General features: G+C 37.0%; 1 protein-coding gene across 2 annotated transcripts in view; it reads right to left on the bottom strand.

Moving 5' to 3' along the window:
• Positions 1-7,505: 7,505 nt before the first annotated feature.
• Positions 7,506-19,680, bottom strand: part of pax2b (paired box 2b) — a 33,191-nt gene continuing 21,016 nt past the window's right edge. The window contains exons 7-10 of one of the 2 annotated variants that reach the window (XM_077209244.1): positions 17,203-17,317; positions 11,575-11,676; positions 10,022-10,108; positions 7,506-9,595 (exon numbers count right to left, since the gene is read on the bottom strand). In XM_077209244.1, the coding sequence (XP_077065359.1) occupies positions 9,522-9,595; positions 10,022-10,108; positions 11,575-11,676; positions 17,203-17,317 (378 nt within the window). In that variant the 3' untranslated portion in view covers positions 7,506-9,521. The remainder of the gene's footprint in view (positions 9,596-10,021; positions 10,109-11,574; positions 11,677-17,202; positions 17,318-19,680) is intronic. The other variant, XM_077209243.1, reaches the window with a different exon arrangement.

Below are 19,680 nucleotides of genomic sequence, written 5' to 3' on the forward strand. Positions count from 1 at the left end.
ACATGAGGTTGAGTAAATGATGACAAATTTTAATTTCTGGGTGAACTTTCAGTGTTTCTTGCTTTTACATCTTTTTTTAGACACTTCTAAGTTTTTAACACTTTTAGAGATCTAAATGTATGCTTTTTCTTCATTAAATTGTGTAATATATCCAAAACGACAACACTCTTTTCACTTTTAAGACTTATTTGTATTTGTATTATAGCAGTGTTTGATCATATTCAAGGTAATGTAATAGTAATTTACACAATTCTAAAAAACTATTAAAAAATTAAGCTACAAACTGTATTTTAATTATGGAAAATTACTGTTTTTTTACGATATTTTCCATTATTTCACAGATTTTTTTCTGCCACCCTAAGTATTTTGTAATTTGATTTAATACAGTGTACTTAAAATTTTTGTATTTCATAGAAGAGATAGATATGGAACAATGTAAGAGTGAGTAAATGATGTTCTGGTTGAACTATTTCTTTAATTTCAGTAATAAGACTTCACATAGAAGTTTTTACCGTGAGCGAAGTGATAACTGAGGTCTCTCGAGAGATCTGCACGTGACTGGACGATTAATGCAGCGCGCGTGTTGACATTCAGGACCCCTGACTGCCTGTCATTCTGCCTGTGGTAATCACATACGTGCATAACATTAGCTTTTAATTGCATCATGTATCACACAATAGCCATTAGGGCTAATTATTGAGTGGTGAGGGAGAAACATTTGGCACTGGATGGACTGGGCAGCACGTCGGCAGTGCTGGAGTCGTTTAATTCTCTCTATCACTCTCTCCTTCTCTTTTGCTGTATTAACTGTGGACAACTTTCACCGTTGAGGATAACTGCTCATTTGGTCCATTTTTTTATACGTTTAGCATGAGCTGCTTAAATAGGCACCACATGCAAAACACATTTTAAGGCATCTCGAAGTCCTGCTTTTTAAAGAGGCCATGATATGCCCTTTAACAAAGTCTTGATTTTGTTTTCGGGCTCTAGAACAGGTCTTCATGTTGATTATTTTCCCCATATTCTCCATTGTTGTAGCTCCTCTCTTCTCAGTCTGTCAGTAACGCTCTGTTTAGTTCCTGTCTCTATGAAGCCCCTTCTTCTGAAAAATACACTGTGCTCTGATTGGTCGGCTGGAGCAGTGTGATTGGTCAATGTTTGGGAAATGTCCCGCCCCTTACCATAACCGCCAGTTTCAACACACTACTAACTAACTCAACCAGGCCCGTCCCTTTATTCTGTGTATAAATTATTTAAATTAGAAATATTGTGACGTGTTCCCGGAAGAAAACTCAAGACTACAATGGAGGTGTTTCATGCGTTTTTCATGCTCAAACACTGACATTACAAGAATATTGAACATGTACAAAAGCATATAGGTTTTCTTTAATATATATTTTGGTCAAAATGTAATGTATAGCTAGCATAGAAATCTAGATGCACCCTAGCGGCAGCAACATTTATTTTGCAGCGAGGGTCGTATAGCAACTCTCCGTTGGCTTTCGAGCTGGAAAAACCAAACTCTCGTCAGGCCAATCACATCATGTATAGAGTTGGTGGGCGGGCTTAACATAATGACGATAGAGTTGCGATGGTTCCCCGTGAATTCCCTGCTACTTAAAAACAAAGAAGATGCGGGTGTAACTGGCAAACAGCGGTCTTTCAAATCGGCTTTGGCCACGACTCTGGAGGACTTGGAGTTAAGCTTTTCTTTGAGAAAAGAACAAAGAACGGCACTTAAGTCATTCTTAAAAAAGGAAGATGTGTTCGGAGTTTTGCCGACCGGATAAGGCAAAAGTTTAATATATCAACTAGCTCCGCTGGTGGGAAAACGGATGGGAATAACTCATGCCACAACCGTTCGTTGCTCTGGTTTGTTGTAGCGCTATCCTATTGCGTGCAGAGGGAATCTGAAAGACAACCGTTTATCCCGCCCCTCGGATTGAGCCATGCCAATGGTGAGTTCCCAGACCTAACATCTTGATGCGGGTCTGGTTTGCCAGGCGTAAGTATAGCATCACTTTTCAGTATAGATTAAAATATGTTTGTTTATTATTAACATTTCTGACATCTGGCATTTTTGATGTCACTATGCAGCATTTTGGGATTGCCTGGGTATGCAATGCTGCCTTAGAATTTGGCTTTTAAAATTAGGTTTCCTACTGTTTGGAACAACCTTAGCAAGCAATTCAATTTATGTAAAAATGTATGGTTTTATAGGTTATTATGCATATAAGATCATCACTTTAGCAACTTATTAGAATTGTAAGTGGAGCTTCTCATGCACTTTGCATTTGGAGCACTATCTGTACAACAGATAGTGACAACAACGGTTTGCTGCCTATGTTTCAAATCAAGTCACTAGCTACATTTACCTGCACACCTTTTGGTTCAATCAGAATGAAATCAATCCAATTGATGAATCCGAACACAGTGTTTACATGAACGATAATAATTGGGTTGATGTGGACGTTTATATGTCACAAGCTTCAAATCGGAATTGATTTTTTGACATGCGCACACTGCACGAATACTGCCACTGTTCGCGCATAGGTATTCTCCTCTATTGGTTCTTTATTTGTTTTAAACAGCAGACTTAATATTTATCCGTCTCTGGTCATGATTTGGAGACAATGAGCATATGAACCGTTTTTCCATGCTGCTAATATTTATCACGCAGTAAAACCCTGCGCCCAAAACCGTCGTCTGTGGATGAGAGTCTGAAACGAGGACTGGTGGGACGTCGTCCTGCTCCACTTCACAGACGCTGAGTGAACGGAGAATTGTATAATAACGGGACACTCATTTAGATGACACTTTATTCAACAGGAAGAACAGCTCGTTCTGTGCGTTATACGTCATTACACTATTTCAACGTCATTGCATATGTGCAATCCTTTCAGTTTCGGTTTTCAATCCGATCAAGTGTTTACATGTTCTCTCGATCGGATTACAAAAGGAATAAACCACCCCTTTCAATACGATCATGCTCAAACACCGACATTACAAGAATATTGAACATGTACAAAAGCATATTGGTTTTCTTTAAGATATATTTTGGTCAAAATGTAATGTATAGCTAGCCTAGATTCGAAATACAAATGTAATGTATAGCTAGCCTAGATTCGAAATTCCAATCGGATCGAGCTCAATTTTTTTTAGTCCGATTGAGCCGTCAATCCGAATATAAGGGTCCATTTAAACGTAGCTACTGATGAGGGTTTATTTAGACAGCAAGGCAGCGCAGAGCTTTCTGCTTATGCATTGGGTCTGATCATTGAATGTTTGCTCATTAGCTCCATCCTCCTGGAAGACCTCGCATCTCCTCCGTCTAAAATCATTCATAACTGTTGTTCATCCATCAGTCACCTGGGACGCCCTGCTAATGCCCTTCACCATGCGGGGCCACGACTGGGCATGATGGTTCCCTAAGAGGCCCATTATTTATTGCCAAATCCAATTACATTCTCAGTATTAAAGTGACAGCTTTGCTGTTGGGTTGTGCTGCTGAGTTATTCCGGATAGGAGGACATGAAACAGGATTTTCTTTGTTTCCGATTCACAATGAAAATGAGCTTATGAGATTCACTGAGAGGACGGACTGATAACGAAATCTGTAATTATGCCGTAACGGTGGTTTATTTTAAACAAGCTGTGGATAGACGCTGTTAACTGGCGGTCGGTGTGCACTGGGTTGTGAAACTGAGACACATTTATGACCTGATGGGAAACTAATGCTGCTAAAATGACATTGTTTGAATCATGCATGGCTTGTTAATTCATCAAAATGACACCTTTGTTTAGACTGTCATATTAAAAAAAAAATAGGAAGAAATGTTCAGACATTTGTAATTTACATATTACCTTTTCTACCTTTGTAAGATAATACAATAATACAAGTATATAAGGGAAAGTGATCAATAGTGATAGTGGTGTGGTCGTTTTTAACTGTGAGGCTTCCAGTGTCATTCACTTCTAGTTATTTTACCTGTGCAAAAACTGTCCGTTATGCTGCTTTAGTCATTTATTATAATATGGAAAACTGGTATTTGTTATCATATTATTTTATTATCATAATCATAAGCAGACTGGTTTGTATTGCAAATCGTTTTTCTGTTTATTGCGTTTTGTTACTCTTCCAGTTATTAACCTGTAGCAGCTAATGAATCGGAAGTTCACATCACACTCATTCACAGAAAATAGCTTATACTTCTGCATTGCAACATAAGGTGGAGAGAGTGGCAAATGAACACATTTAAAGAAATATCTGACTTCCACGTTGCAAAAAAGAATGGATAGGCTATAGATAATCAGCAGCTGTCAAACAGTCTATATGATATTTGTGTGTGTGTGTGTGTGTGTGTGTGTGTGTGTGTGTGTGTGTGTGTGTGTGTGTGTGTGTGTGTGTGTGTGTGTGTGTGTGTGTGTGTGTGTGTGTGAGTGTGTGTGTGTGTGTGTGTGTGTGTGTGAGTGAGTATGTTTATGTGTTGTAATATTTGAAAAGCTCTGACAGTGGCAGGTGCTTTTTTTGCCGTTCTGATGAGAGCCAATCAGCTCGCAGCTCTCTCCGTATCGCGTCATCTGGCACGCAGAAGAAACGCTCCGTTTGATTGACAGCTGCAACCAGGTTCACAGTTTACTGGTTTCACTGAAAGAGCCAGAAATGCCAATTTAGACAGGAGTGACAAAAAGTTTCCATCTAAATGGAATAATTTTACCACAGGGAATTCTCCGCTCAGAGAAGGGAGGGAAGGAGTCAACAGTGGGGGTTTTCTCCATTCTCCTAACAAGTCCTGAATGACAAACATATACAGCAGTTAGAGGCTGACAGAATGGCAGAGAGAGAGACAGAGAGAGAGAGAGACAGAGAGAGAGAGAGAGAGAGAGAGAGAGAGAGAGAGAGAGAGAGAGAGAGAGAGAGAGAGAGAGAGAGAGAGAGAGAGACCACCAGCTGAACACCAGCTGAAAAGATGAAACTCTCTTGTCAGCTAAACCCTTACACAGATTTACCATGGTAAAATGGACACTTCTTACACTGTTTGAGGGAGATAGTAGTTTTATGGTTACCAACTCTAAGATAGAGTCATGTGTCTTCTGTCTGCAAGTGTATATAGTTTATTAATAATTAAATGGTATAAGAGTTTATTAATAATTAAATGGTATAAGAATTGAAATCAACAACAGTTTCCATATTGTAAAAAGCCAACAAAAGGCCTCATCTTATAAGGAGCTTCACAAAAGATAAAGTAGTTTAACGGTCAATATTGTGTTGACATAAAAAATCTCTCCTAGGGCTAGTGATTCTGTTCAAGTAGAATGAACTTACCTCAGTCAATCTCTTTTCTCCTTTTTTCACAATCAATAATGAAGCACAAAACAATTCTCCATAAGCCTGCAGGATTAAGAAATGAAGGAAGCTCATTTCCAAAAAAATAAATAAAAAAATGTCATTGCATCCTGCGTGTGAGAACTCCTGCAGAACTGACTCCATCTTTTTGTGAGGTCTCCACTAATTGAATTCATCCCTATTTGTCGAAATAACATTTCTTCTTTTCAGGGCCTGGAGAAGGTTATTCATTTTATATGCTCAGTGATCCAAAACATAACGAAAACATTCTCTGACGCTCTTCCCAGCCACATTGTGATCTCTCGCGCCCTTAAAGAAGTTCATCTCTAAATTCCCTAATGACTTTTTTTTGTGAATAAACAAAATAGAATTCAGTCCATTAAGCAGTAGGTGTTTAGAAAGCCTCAGGGGATCGTTCTCAGGAAAGCCTCACAAAAGCTTCTGAAAGAGATTTGAAAGTGAATTAATGGTACATTTTATTTAAAGACTAACACGTGGCCTGTTCTGTATTTGCACATTCTCATAGTTGTCAACAATATACAATATAGCATTACGCCCTAAAAGTAACAAATTGTGTTTACTTTTTTATGGAAAGTTGAGTCGTAACTTGCTGCGTTACTTTTGTGTTACTTGTTCACACCTGGGCTGGACTTGCTTGTTTGTTTTTAATAACAAATAATCATAAGTTCTATTTTTGGTAAATGTAAAGGCCCTATCTCTAGTCATTTTTGCTTATTTGTATGGTTGAATTGGATAATCGAAGGTCAGCAGCAAATACATTGGTTAATAAAGTGAGATTAAATACCCTTCATATACAGAACTTTTAAGGGTTCCCTTCATGGGATAATATTATGGATTTAGTTTTAATAAAAAAAAAAATCATTTCGATTACATTTTATGAATTAAACAGCTCGTAAATGTATTTTATCAGTAGAATAAAATGAAATCACCCCTTGGGTTAGTTCACCCAAAAATGTAAATTCTGCCAGTAATTACTCACACTCATGTTGTTCAACCCTGCAAGACCTTTGTTCATCTTCGGAACACGAATTAAGTTCAGCATTATCAATATATTTTTAAGTTCAGCATAAATCAATATATTTTTGATTAAATCTGAGAGCTGGATCACTCCTCCATAGGCTTCAAAAGGATTGAAACCCACCAGCCCCGAAAAGTTATTAAAGACATTGTTAAAATAGTCCAAGTGACTACAGTGGCTCAATCTTAAGTTTATCAAACGACGAGAATACTTTTTGTGCGCAAAAACAAACAAAAATAATGACTTTATTTCAACTATTCATGTCCTTCTCTGTGGGCCTCTAGTCAGTTAAACTAGTGTAATAGCGTTTTAACGATGTCTTTAATAACTTTTCGGGGCCGGCAAGTTTCAATCCCTTAGAAGCCTATGGAGGAGTGATCCAGCTCTCACATTTAATCAAAAATATCTTAATTTGTGTTGCGAAGGTTAACGAAGGTCTTACGGGGTTGAACAACATGAGGGAGAGTAAATACTGACAGAATTTTCATTTTTGGGTGAACTAACCCTTTAAACGTAAAAGCATTATGCAATCATTTAAATTGTTCTTTAAAGTTGAGTGTAGAACCCTAGAGTTCCACATATAACACCACTGAATATTTGTTTCTAAGAATCTACTTTATACTAAGAAATAAGATGGATGAATGGATAGATAGATTAACTATTATATATTATATAATGCTGAACTATTTTGCATAAAATGTTACTGATTTAGAGATTAACAATGATCAATTTAAACCAGTAACATATGAATGACACTACATGACTTTTTTAACATTCACATTTTTATTTTTTTCCAATTTGAGTTTTGCTTTTATTATTACTTTAATGAGAAATTCATTTTTATGAATAAACATAACAAGAAGAGTCAAATCAGCCAGATGGTGTTTGTTTCTTTGTGAAGTCTGGGAGATTTTGAAAGTGGTTTCTGGTAGACAGTAAGTGTGTGTCTACGGTCTTTATTCCATGATGGCAGAAATGTTTGAGAAGGCCATAAAGTAAATAGTGTTGCTTTGATTTAGAAGTTCACAGATATCAGAGTCTTCCTGTTAGTATTCAACCCATGTGTGTTTCACACTGTTATTTTAGTTCTCTACAGATGATGAAACCAGAGAGACGGACCAGATTCGATCAGAATGTATTTACAGTACAGAAATGACATTTCACACAAAATAATTTTAAAAATTATTATTTCACAAAATAACATAAATAATGAACAAAACCAACATGTCAGTAGTTTTATAGTTATGCATACAACAGTTTTTTCTTTGCTCTGCATAGGATTTGTACATATATTGAACATGTTTTTACTATAATACTGTTTGTACAATGCGACGGCAGACTGTAAATTAAAAAAATACACATCAACAAAAAGTCTTTGGCAAATGTGATGCAAGTACATTCTCTCAACTGTAACGTATTTGATGAAAACTAAAGTTGATCACAACATGAACTAAAACCGGAGTGTACAGTACATGATTATGATAAATGTTTTGCTGAATTGCACTTCTTGTAAAGCATTAAACAAAAGTGGTTTTTTTTTTGCGTTACTGAAACAGCTTGACAATCCCAAAATGTTTTTGAGTTCTGAAAAGTAAACCATAAAGCCGATAACCGGTGAGCAACCCATCTGTTGATTAATTGAACAGCTGCTAACTATTCTGTAAACACATTTAGAGGTTCAAGTGCTTCTCTGATCAGTAGTACGTGTTTGTTTTTTCTCAAAATCTTACCGAGCGTCCAGTCTGACTGAAGACTGAGTAAGTTCACTGTTTATTCAGTCAAGACTGAAGATATTCATCTTATAAAGAGCACAACCCATAGTGCAAAAAATAACATGGAGGGGTGAATTCACTAAACCACGTTTGCATCTGTATTTCAGCAGGAAAGCCTCCAGACCTGCTGCTAAATGTGCTGAAATACTGTCTGCAGGGAATCCGGTGTACAACTATCACATCAGCCGTCGCAATTCAACTCCCCCCTGAGAATTTGATCTATGATAAACACATAAAAATGCATAATGAATGAAAATAATCCATGCATACTGTAGTGTCCTTGTCATTATAAAAACGACATACAAAAATGCATCTTTGAATATTTTCACGTATAATCATATCGGGTGTCAGGAGTAGCAGGATCAGGTCAGTTTTCCATTTGATGAAATGTTTCTCCTCGTCTCTTTTTAAGGTTCGTTCGTCTCTGATTGTTTCTCACCGAAGTTTGCAAGCATCTGCTGGCGTTGACAGGAGGAGTACGACTTGCTTTTATTTCCATGCTGAGTTTGAGTATACTGAATTGAGTAATGGTTTACTGTGTGTTGAGTGGAGTTTTACTGTTCGTGTTTGCGCTGTCCACAGACACACAATGAGAGAAACATGTTAGGAGAGTCTGCATGCGTTGGGAAGGTTTTCCCTGTCAGAGACTCTCCAGATGTGATCGTCCTGGTGATCTTGCTCGTATTGTAGGTATTCATAAATAAAGTGTACACAGACATTAGTATACATTTGGATAGACACTGAAAAGTACATTATCAGCACACTCACAGCATCTGAAATGTAAATGCTTCTACATATGAACAAGACCTTATGTTTGTAATGTGTCATATTGTTCATTTCAGTGTTTATTGTTGTTATGTTGTGTTATGTTATTTGATCTTGTGTTATGTTATATTATGTGTTATGTTGTTATGTTAATATGTTATGTTGTGTTATGTGTTATGTTATGTTATGTTAATATGTTATGTGTTGTGTGTTATGTTGTTATATTGTATTGTCTTTCAGTGTCTATCTAAATGAATGAAAAGAACCACTTTATGTATGAATACCTATGAATATAAATGAGGACAAAATATAAAAGTATTATAAAAGCAGATGTTAATTCCATTGTACGTTTTAAAAATCCTATTTACCCTCACTCCATGAGATATACATTTATTGTTCGTTTTTATGAGTTTTCCCCCGTCCATTGAGGCCTGTGTGAATGTCTGAATTGTCGTTGAGATGGTTTTGTTCCTGATTGGTCTGTTCTTCATCACGTGACCGCATGAAACCGCTCTGTCCAATCAGCTGCACTGCTTACACTGGCAGAATATGAAGTCCGAGTCCATGGGTGTGCCGCCTAAACTGGTTTCCGTGGTAACTAGTGGCGGTCATAGGCAGTGGCAGCAGTTGGGGGGGCGGAGCCTCTGGATGCACTATAATAATAGGGGGAACCTGAAAGTTAATAAGAAAGGAATGTACCATTTCAATACACCATGAAAATGTCTGCATTTTTACTTTATGCATCATATAGTATCGATTTCATGTATATCAGTCCTTCTATGATTACACTATCACAGAAATTAATCCAAATTCCACCATTTCCTTCGTTGCAAATTTTGTCTAACATAAACTTTACCATGCACCATGAATTACAACCCAATCAAATTGAACTGATCACGTAAATGACTCGCGTGAACACAAAATTGTTTATTTACAGTATAGTTTTCTCAAAAAAAATGTATGTTGTTGTGTTATGTTTTCATGATAGTGCCGTCTAATACAAAATAAGAGAATTGTATTGTAGCACAGATGATATTTTGGCAGTATATGTTGACCATGGTTCATGACTGTAAGAGACAGGAGGTTGGTGGCACTCACTCAGTATTGCTGGGTTGCTGAATCTCCAGGCTTCATTGTAGGTCGTGTACTGTGGATGGCTGTAGGGATTCCCTGAAAATTCACTCCCTGAAATGAAAACATACAGGCATTTTAAAATAATGCAATTTTACATCACATTTGCTGTAACTTTATGATAACAGAAAACAGAAAATGTCACAATATATTCTCAGTCACATCGTAATGTCTGATTTCTAAAACCCATTGTGTCCTGTTGAATGAGTGCACTATATGTCCCTCTTTTCCCTCTTCAAAGTTTATTTCTCTATTGTGGAATTTGAGCTGGAAGAAAGGCAGAGCCTTTGTGTTGGGCTAACACAGTTTGTCCTTTATGGGATAATAAAGAGGTGTTTTATCAGCGGTGCAGTGAGGTCTGTCAGTAAATCTCAGGTATAATGGACACGTCTGCGAGTCCCGCTGCTGCTCTTATTACACCGAGATGCTAAAAATAATGCAAGATCGAACCACATTTTACAAATTAGTTTGAGCTCAGTGATCTCAGAATGCCTTTCGTCTGGAGGTCTGCTGGACCAGTTAATTCTTTAGTCAATCGAGGTTTGATGGTCAATAGTTAAAGGTTTCCTGCATTCACACACCAGTGAAACGCTGTTTCTGAGTGTCTGCAGGCTGTTGTAAACACTACAGGACTTCATTTATTGGTAATGGTGTCTGGTCAGTTCATAAATGTAAGACACTCAACAATGTAAAGATGTTAAAAGTGAAGTGTGGCATTTTAAAAGTTTTAATGCACATAGACAACTATGCTAACATTTAAAAGTTTGGGGTCGACATGATTTTTTAAATGTTTTTATAGAAGTCTCTTTTGCTCACCAAGGCGGCATTAATTTGGTCAAAAAACACATTTTAAAATAACTTTTCTATTACATTATATTTTAAAATGTAATTTATTCCTTAAATCTGAATTTTCAGCATCATTACTCCAGTCTTCAGTGTCACATGATTTTAATATGCTGATTTGCTGCTCAAGAAACATTTCTGATTATTATCAGTGTGCTGGTTAATATATTTGATGAATAGAAAGTTCAAATTAACTAATGTATTTGAAATACTAAATCTTTTGTAACATTATAAATGTCTTTACTGTCACTTTTGATCAATTTAATGCGAAATAAAAGTATTAAATTGTTATCACTTTAAAATACAATAAAATCATACTTAATCCAAACTTTTGAATGGTAGTGTATTTGTTTATTTTATTTAATTGTGTATTTGAGAATCTCAACAGTGACTCAAACAGGGACTATCTGTTTGTTTGACCAACGACAGATGGAAAAATTGGCACATGGCACAAAGACAGCTTTCATAAAGGTCAATCATAATAACTACACTTATGTTTTTAATGAATTTCAAGGTAAATATAAACTAATTTGTTATGTAAATATAAATTGTTATATAAATTGATTTTTATTCTGTGCATTAAAAAAAAACTCTTAAGGAGTTGTGGAACATGGAAAAAATTCTCATTTTCAATTTTGTCAATTGCAAACACTTGTTTATTATCTCGAGGCGCTCACCGGGAACCATTCCAGCCAGTGTGGACGTTGGGTAGCTGCCCTGTCCGGTGGGCGGGACGTGAGGTGGATACCCAGGTAAGGTTGTGTTGGCCATATCCCGACCTGCACACACAAAACACAACTACACTCACTAGCTGTCCCATGCATGAACAAGCTGACACACAATTGATTGCAAATGCATTTTGAACTGTAGGAATAATGATTTTAAACATTCAAATAGAGTGGAATCCGTTTTTGGTCAAGAAAAGAAAAACATTGCGTATCAAAGGATTTATTCTTGTCTTTCGAGGTCAGAACAGAGAACAGATGTAAGCCTGGGTCATACCGGCCTCCACTAAACAGTCAATGTCTCTTCTTAGCACCAAGAAGCTCCACATTCAGAGCAGTAATTGGGACTGACGCTTGGCTGTCCTACCCAACAACGCAAAGCCCAGACCCAGCCGAGCGCTGAAGCCTGACACCCCTCACAGACTAATGTTTTTGTCCAAGTAAGGGGGGCTGTGGAGGGTTTACTGGGGACGCTGGGGGAAACTTGGCCATCGGTTCAATTCTAATGAGCAGGACAGTGTCTATCAAAGCTCAGCGAGTGTAATCCTGTGTGGACCAGGACACTTGCCAATGACCAGAAAAAAACATGCAGGCTAAAAAGGAACTTAAGATTGAACAAATGCGTCATAAAACTTAGCTACAAACCATTAAATCAACGTAAATAGCCTTTAATTAGGCTGACTAACTATGTTGGCTGGATTATTATTATTAATCAATTATTTCTTGGATGTTGGTGTCTTTGCGAAATGAAGGATATGTTGAATGATGTGTGTTTGTTTCAGTTTCAGAGATTTATTTATTTTCATTTTACAACTTGTGAAATGTGTCAATAATGCAGCGCAATATGCATTGCATTTTCAATAATTGCCACAAGGGGACCATTAGCATCTTTTTATAACGTCGACTTATACTGTATGTTTTCTCTTTTATGGCAGAGAAGCAATTTGAGGAAAAACCTGCTGAGCAAATTTGCTAAAGTTTGTTAAACTGTTGACACAGAGTTTTTCTTTATTGTTACGGCCAATTGTTACGGAATGCACGTCAAAGTGCCCGTTATGCTATTTTAAAGGCTCCTAATGTTGTTTTGGAGTCTCCTACCACAGGTTTACGTGCATTCAGGTTCATAAAGCACTTTCATTTACTTATAATATACAGCATACTATAATGCAGCATCAGCTCTTTTCTCACAGTGGGTCTCATTCATGGAACACGAGCAGAACGAATTTTTGTGTAAATTGTGTGTAAAGTGGTTCTGGCGTAAATTTTCGGATTCATTAAAATGTTCGTATTTTCCAAATGTTAGTTGGTACACAAGAAATCTACACCTGCTCCCAGCCACGCGTAAATAATGCGCTTAACACCCGAACGTTTTGCTCATTAATAAGGCTGCATTTTAATTCACCTTAAACGGGTACATTTTTACACAGCATTTTGAAAAAAATATTATAGTAATTACATACGGTTTTTCTTATTATGAGAGCCAGTAATAGCATCTGCGATGGTGGTCCTTCTCCAGTTGTAATACGATTTTTCCGAAGTGAACTAATTCGTTTTTTGCTCTCAAGCTTAATGTCAAACCATTTTCTTCTCACTTCTGGGAATGTTCGATTAACAGATGAAACTCCATTGACTGCATCTGTAATATGCTGCCAAGCTTCCTTTTTTTTTAGGACCCGATACGCCACTATGTACGCTTGAAAATAAAATGTGGCGTTTTGAATGAACTTCTGATAATAAAACTTCAATTTCTGCATCTGAGAAATTTTTCTTTTTCATTTGCATTCATGCCCATATATTAGTTGTCAGTCGGATTTAATGGGCGGGATTTATGGTAATTGAGAATGAACGTGCACGCGCATCCCATTTACGACTGATTGGAATTCATTAACACACACACACATTTCACGATCACATCTGACGTTTACGAAGTATTTGCAAATCAGGAGAAGAGTTTTCGGGAAGGTCTCTTTACGCGCAAATCACTCGCATATTTACTCGTATATTTACGAATGTTTCATGAATGAGACCCAGTGTGTGAAATGGTTTGAAGAAATGGTCTCTCTAAACTCCTCCTTTCCGTGAGCCTGCTCTGCTCTGATTGGTCAGATTGCCCAGTCTGTTGTGATTGGTCGATCGCTTACAGCGTGTGTTAGAAACCAAACAGTCATTGGCATAACTGAAATTCAGCTTTTCCTCAGCACTTGATTCACAGTGATATTAACACGAACAATGGCGTCGGTTTTACTGTATCAATCTTATCAAAGTGGATTTACTTTAGCAGCAGAAAACAGCGTCTTCTCGACATGAACAACACAAACCAAACTCTTCCAGTCTCAGATAAACTACAGTGTTTGAGGGCGGAGCAAAGCAGACGCTGTTCACGACAGCCAATCAAGACCAGAGACTGGCATTATGCAAATTTGTCACAAACATACACAGGTTCAGCAGGAAGTGAGACTGAATTACTGACGACTCTTTCAGGCAGTTCTTCAACATAACAGTTCAGAATCACTTCTTTCTTTCAGAAGATAATAACTCCATTTATCTGCACTTTGATTCTGAAACTGTGCAGACCTTTTACATTCACAAGCAGCTATATTATACATTACATGAAAGGCAATATCTGAAAAAAGCATAATGGGGCACTATTAGTGTGTAAAAGTGTGTAGAGAAGTGTGTAAACGAGAGCTGTGCTTCAGTGAATTGAGCAAGCATTCACATGTTAGTTTGGATAGTTGAGAATGTTTCAGGCTTAACAATTGCTGCAAAATTGCTCTGCTGGACTTCAGCTTTTTACCTTCCTCAATAATCTGTCAACATACAGGAAACACACAACAACTGATGCTGGAAATAAGGGTGACCTTAGTATTATCTGAAGAAGTCGAAAAGGTTGAGTGCAAACACTTGCTTCAACATAGCTATACTAAATTTGCCACGACAGGGACACCTTAATGTTCCAACAACGAGGCTTCGGGAAACATTTGACCTCTATTTTCTACATTCAGGATGCAGCAATTTATCACCAGCCAAAAAACACGGCACCCTAATTAATTACAACTAAGCAAAGGATGTTTGGAGAGCCAAATTGCCCTAATTCCCTGATGCACGGTGAAAGTCGTTTGTTATCAAATGTGTGCTCAAAGGTTAGTTTGCTTTTTGTGAAGATGGAATAAGCATTAATTTGTGTGACTAGGAGCGTGGTGCCCTCAGGTGCGGACACGGGTAGCCAGTGTGTCGGGAGAGAGAGAAAGAGAAACTATTGCTTCATTTAAGGTGACAAATTCATTGCATTTCCCAACAGCTTTTTCCATACAACTGGACCAAGTTTAGCAGAAGCAATAAACCAGAGCTTTCCAAGATCTAGCGTTGAAGCTATTTAAAGGGGAAATATTTTTTGTATGTACTGTATGTATGTATATTAGTTGGTTGATTGATTCGTTTTTAATAGAAAAAGCCAAGGACATAAAAGATGTCTATCTGTGAGGTATTCACAGTTCACCAGGAACTCACATCTCCTCTGGCACAGACTGCTTCATGAATCATTCATTTTTAATAGATTATGCAAATTTTCATGCATAAAATCAACAAGATCAATAACTGTGGGCATTTTAATTGGGGTTGGAAAACATTTTAAGGATGAGTGTAATCTGTGTTTCTTTTCCATTAAAGGAACTATTCATCTGAACATTGGATCTCAGCCTAACCAGTGGAAATCATTTAAATATTTTTGTTTTGTTTAAGAATATTTGGTACGCTTATCGTGAATGTTTAAACAAGAATACATTCAGTGCTAGTTCAACCAAAAATGTTGTGCTCATCCTCAGTTTGTTCCAAACTTGTGCATTATAGTTTTCAGGTGCTTTTGTCTTATTTTTTAAGCTTGAAAGCATTCATCCCCATTCACTTTCATTGTATAGAAAAGACTATGAATATTCTTCCTAACATCTCCTTTTGTGTTCCTCAGAAGAAAGGAAGTCATATGGCCTTGGTTTGAGGGTCATGAAGGTCAGTAAACGCTGAAAGATTAGCATGCTTATTATATTCATACCTGATTAATACAAACAACACACAAATCTGTGGTGATGTGAAACTGCCATGAAACAGATAATCAGTCTGTCGACTACAAACCTCTCTCTCTCTCTCTCTCTCTCTCTCTCTCTCTGTCACCAGCCAAACACACACAAGCACAATAATGTCCATAATGGCTTCCACATAATTATGTGCATTTTAATAAAAGCGGTGTATATTCATCTTTGACCTGAGGACGATCGTAAAACTGTCAGTAAACTTCACACATTTCATATTAATAACTGGCACAACAAGCACACTACGTTTTAATTAACCGTCCCATCATTTATTATTAACAAGAGCACATGAGCGAGAGAGAGAGAGAGAGAGAGAAAGAGAGAAAGAGAGAGAGAGAGAGAAACAAATACCCCACGTTCCCTGTCTGCCATGAGCAAATGATGAATTTGTTTATGTAAATGTTAATATTTGATATAATTTTGAAGCTCAGCACTGTGATAGAGCCGTTGAGGAACAAACGATCTCTGTGCAACAGCTTGTTAGTCAGAAGTTGGTTTAATTATGTCCGTTATACGACCAATATCACAATATCACATGAGATCTAATCTTCTGCATGAATGTAAATAAAACATGACTGACACATATATTAGCAGCATTTGAGTTCAAATTTACTTCCAAGCATATTCAATGCATTATTAAATATTGTATTATGTAAACAATGGCATTAAGTTAACTGTAGGCAATATTTTAGAAAGGGTTCATAAACCGACAACAGTGGCCTAAATAAAGGACTAAAATAGCTATCTGACTATTGGTGAACATTAACCAGTAGGTCTATTGTGACACTGGCCTAAAAGCTTCTGAAACTAATTTCAGAAGTGGAGCAAGTTATTATTGCATTTTGAATATTACAAAGACCAGCATAGTCAAATTTGAGCACAAACCCTCAGATTACCCAGTTTATCTCAGTTTAGTTCTTTTAAATGCATTTAGTTATGACAAGTCTGGATTTTGTTTTTGGGCTTTACTAGAACAGGTTTTTATGCTTGAATGTTGAGTATTTTCCTCATATTCTCCATTGTTGCGGCTCCTCTATTCTCAGTCTGTCAGTAACGCTCTGTTTACTTCCTGTCTCTATGAAGCCCCTCCTTCTGAAAAGCACACTGTACTCTGATTGGTCGGCTGGAGCAGTGTGATTGGTCAATGTTTGGGAAATGTCACCAGTTTCAACACACTACTACCTAACTCAACAAGGCCCGTCCCTTTATTCTGCGTATGAATTATTTAAATGAGGAATATTGTGACGTGTTCCCGGAAGAAACTCAAGACTACAATGAAGGCATTTCAGGAGTTCAGTAACACTGAAACTGATATAGAGAAGAACTCCCGCTGGAGGGACTTTGCAGAGCTTTTTCATGTTCAAACAGCAACATTACACACTAAAGAAAGCTGAACGAAAAGAAGCATGATAGGTCCCCTTTAATTATCCATTTGAGCTGACTTTGAGGGCGTAAACGGTCATTAAGGTTGGTGACATGGATCAGGTGATCTTACCTACAGAGTAGCTCTGTGACACGCTGGCGCCCAGGTCAGAGGTCGTGCCGGAGGATAAACTGGGCTTGACTTCATCCAGGCCTGTGTTTAATGCAGGGAGACTGTACTCACTCGCCTGCAGATCAAGAAGATCAAGATCATGTCAACATTGCTCAAACTACCAGCCTTTATCACGTTACTGATGTTCAGATCTCACTAAAATCTCACTCAACGGGATGCGTTTTTTCTTTTAATATTATTATGCCTTGCATTTGTATTTGTTTGTTGTATTTCTATGGTATGAAACAAACCATATCTCCAGACCAGAATATCAGTGACTTAAGTTTGGTCTCTTTTCACTTGGGCCAGTAATTTACAACAATTATTATAAACTATTATTATAAAAAATTAAGAAAAACACCCCAAAAACTTTAACTGCATAGCAATGACCAGTGTTAATTCTATTTATATAGCCTACAATTTTTTATTATCAACAATATATTTTATTAGGTTTTATATATTCAGTTTTAAGTATGACTATTTAGGTAAAAAAACAAGCAAAAATGAGTATAAGTTTTAGTTTTTATTAATTTCCAGTTAGTGATTTTAGTGTTCCAACTAAAACTTATTTCAGTAATTTGACAAGGCAGTATTTCTAATTTTTCATCTAATATTTATATTTAAATTTATTTCAGCTTTATTTCAATTAACAAAAATGTTTTTAATAGTTTTATTTAATGATAATAACCTGCCAACCACTCACAGCATCCTATTATATTTCTTATGTAGCGTCTTATAAAATAGGGGATGAAATAATTTTGCTACAACAAGCCATCTTTAGAGACTAAAACTGATGATACTGTATATGTTGTTGTTATAAATTTAAACTGATTAGTTCACCTCGTATAAATAAGATCATTTCTGAAGTGATGTTTTCACATTTGCTAAATCACTTATAGTTGCAAAGCCTTCAGAAATGACATTGATAAGATTTATGATTTCCACAACCCCCTTCCATTACAGACATGCTCCTCAGACCGTGTCAGCAGATGGGGGGGATTTTTTTCTTAAACTCTTTTGTTATTTAATGAGATGAGACTTCCGGCGTCTGCATGTTGAGAATGTCTGTCCAAAGTAAATGTGTGTGTGTGTGTGTGTGTGTGTGTGTGTGTGTGTGTGTGTGTGTGTGTGTGTGTGTGTGTGTGTGTGTGTGTCACAGGGGAGGCCCCTGACCCCAGCCATGTCTGTCTCTATCACAGATAAACTCTAATTGTGGGCTACAACTGTTCGTGGCTGATGTTGGGCTCTTTTCGGTGGAGGTCGTGGAGCAGAACAGGGCTTTTCTCATGCAGATGGAGGGGAGAATGAAAAGGACGAGCACATGGCTGGCAGAAGTGTGGGAGGAGTGCCTGTCACATTTAGCATCTCCAGAATGGCTTTTTAATGCCCCTAAACACATCCAAAACACTGGCTCTGCTCCAAAACCTATGAGCTGCCTATGTAGACAGTGTTTTAGACATCATAGGCAAGCTCTGGAAAGCGGAGGCTTCTTCAAAAAGGCATTATTTGGGGCGAATTCGAAGGCAATACCGTTCCATAATGCTTTGCAATGAGCTCTGCGAAATATAGTATATTATATTTTGCAATACGGAAGTAAGCTATTTTCTGTGAATGTGACAGAATTTCAAACTTTAGTCACTAGGTAAATAACCAAAGCATTATAAAGTGCAGTAAATGGTTAAACTAGACAAGCCTATACAAACCAGTGAGTTTATGAATATAATTAATTAAAATAATACAAGAAATACCAGTTTGCACCCAAGGAGCATAACAGGCAGTTTTTTGTACAGATATAGGTGCACTGTAAAAAATTAAATGATCAATAAGTTAAAACAATGTTTTTACATTGTTTTATGTAACAACATAACTTTTTTCCTCGCCTTAACTCATCAAAATAAGTGAAGCAATTATTTTTTTATTAAGTAAAGCAAAACTTTTCAGTGTAAGTGAAGTGTAAGTCAGTGTAATGTAGTTTAAGTTGAAATGACTTAAAAATCGAAGTTGATTGTACTTAAATTGATGGCAGCAACTTTTTTTTGACTGTGTGTGTGTGTGTGTGTGTGTGTGTGTGTGGTGGTGGGGGGGGGGGGGATGCAAAAAATATGCTTTCAAATAAATATACATGTGATTCGAAAAACATTTCACTTTCGTAATGACAAAACAGTGTATTCAACAACAGCAACAATTCTGCAATATCCATGGAGAATTAAAAAAACAACAACACTGAATCGAGTTATGTGCACTTCACATGAAGTGTGTGTTTTGTTTGATACATTAAATTAGTCGATTGTAGAGTGTTCCAAAATTCATTGCAGTGAGTGTGCATCCTTAGAAGACAGCTACTGTAACTGAGTAGACAGCTTAGTTTTGGTACAAAGCCACTAATAATAATAGCCCGACATAGAGAGAAAGAGAATAGAACGGTCGTCTGGTTTAGGG

The sequence above is a fragment of the Siphateles boraxobius genome, unplaced genomic scaffold (assembly GCF_051911475.1).
Source record: "Siphateles boraxobius isolate OS27281-9 unplaced genomic scaffold, OSU_SipBor_1 60, whole genome shotgun sequence".
Taxonomy (NCBI): Eukaryota; Metazoa; Chordata; class Actinopteri; order Cypriniformes; family Leuciscidae; genus Siphateles; species Siphateles boraxobius.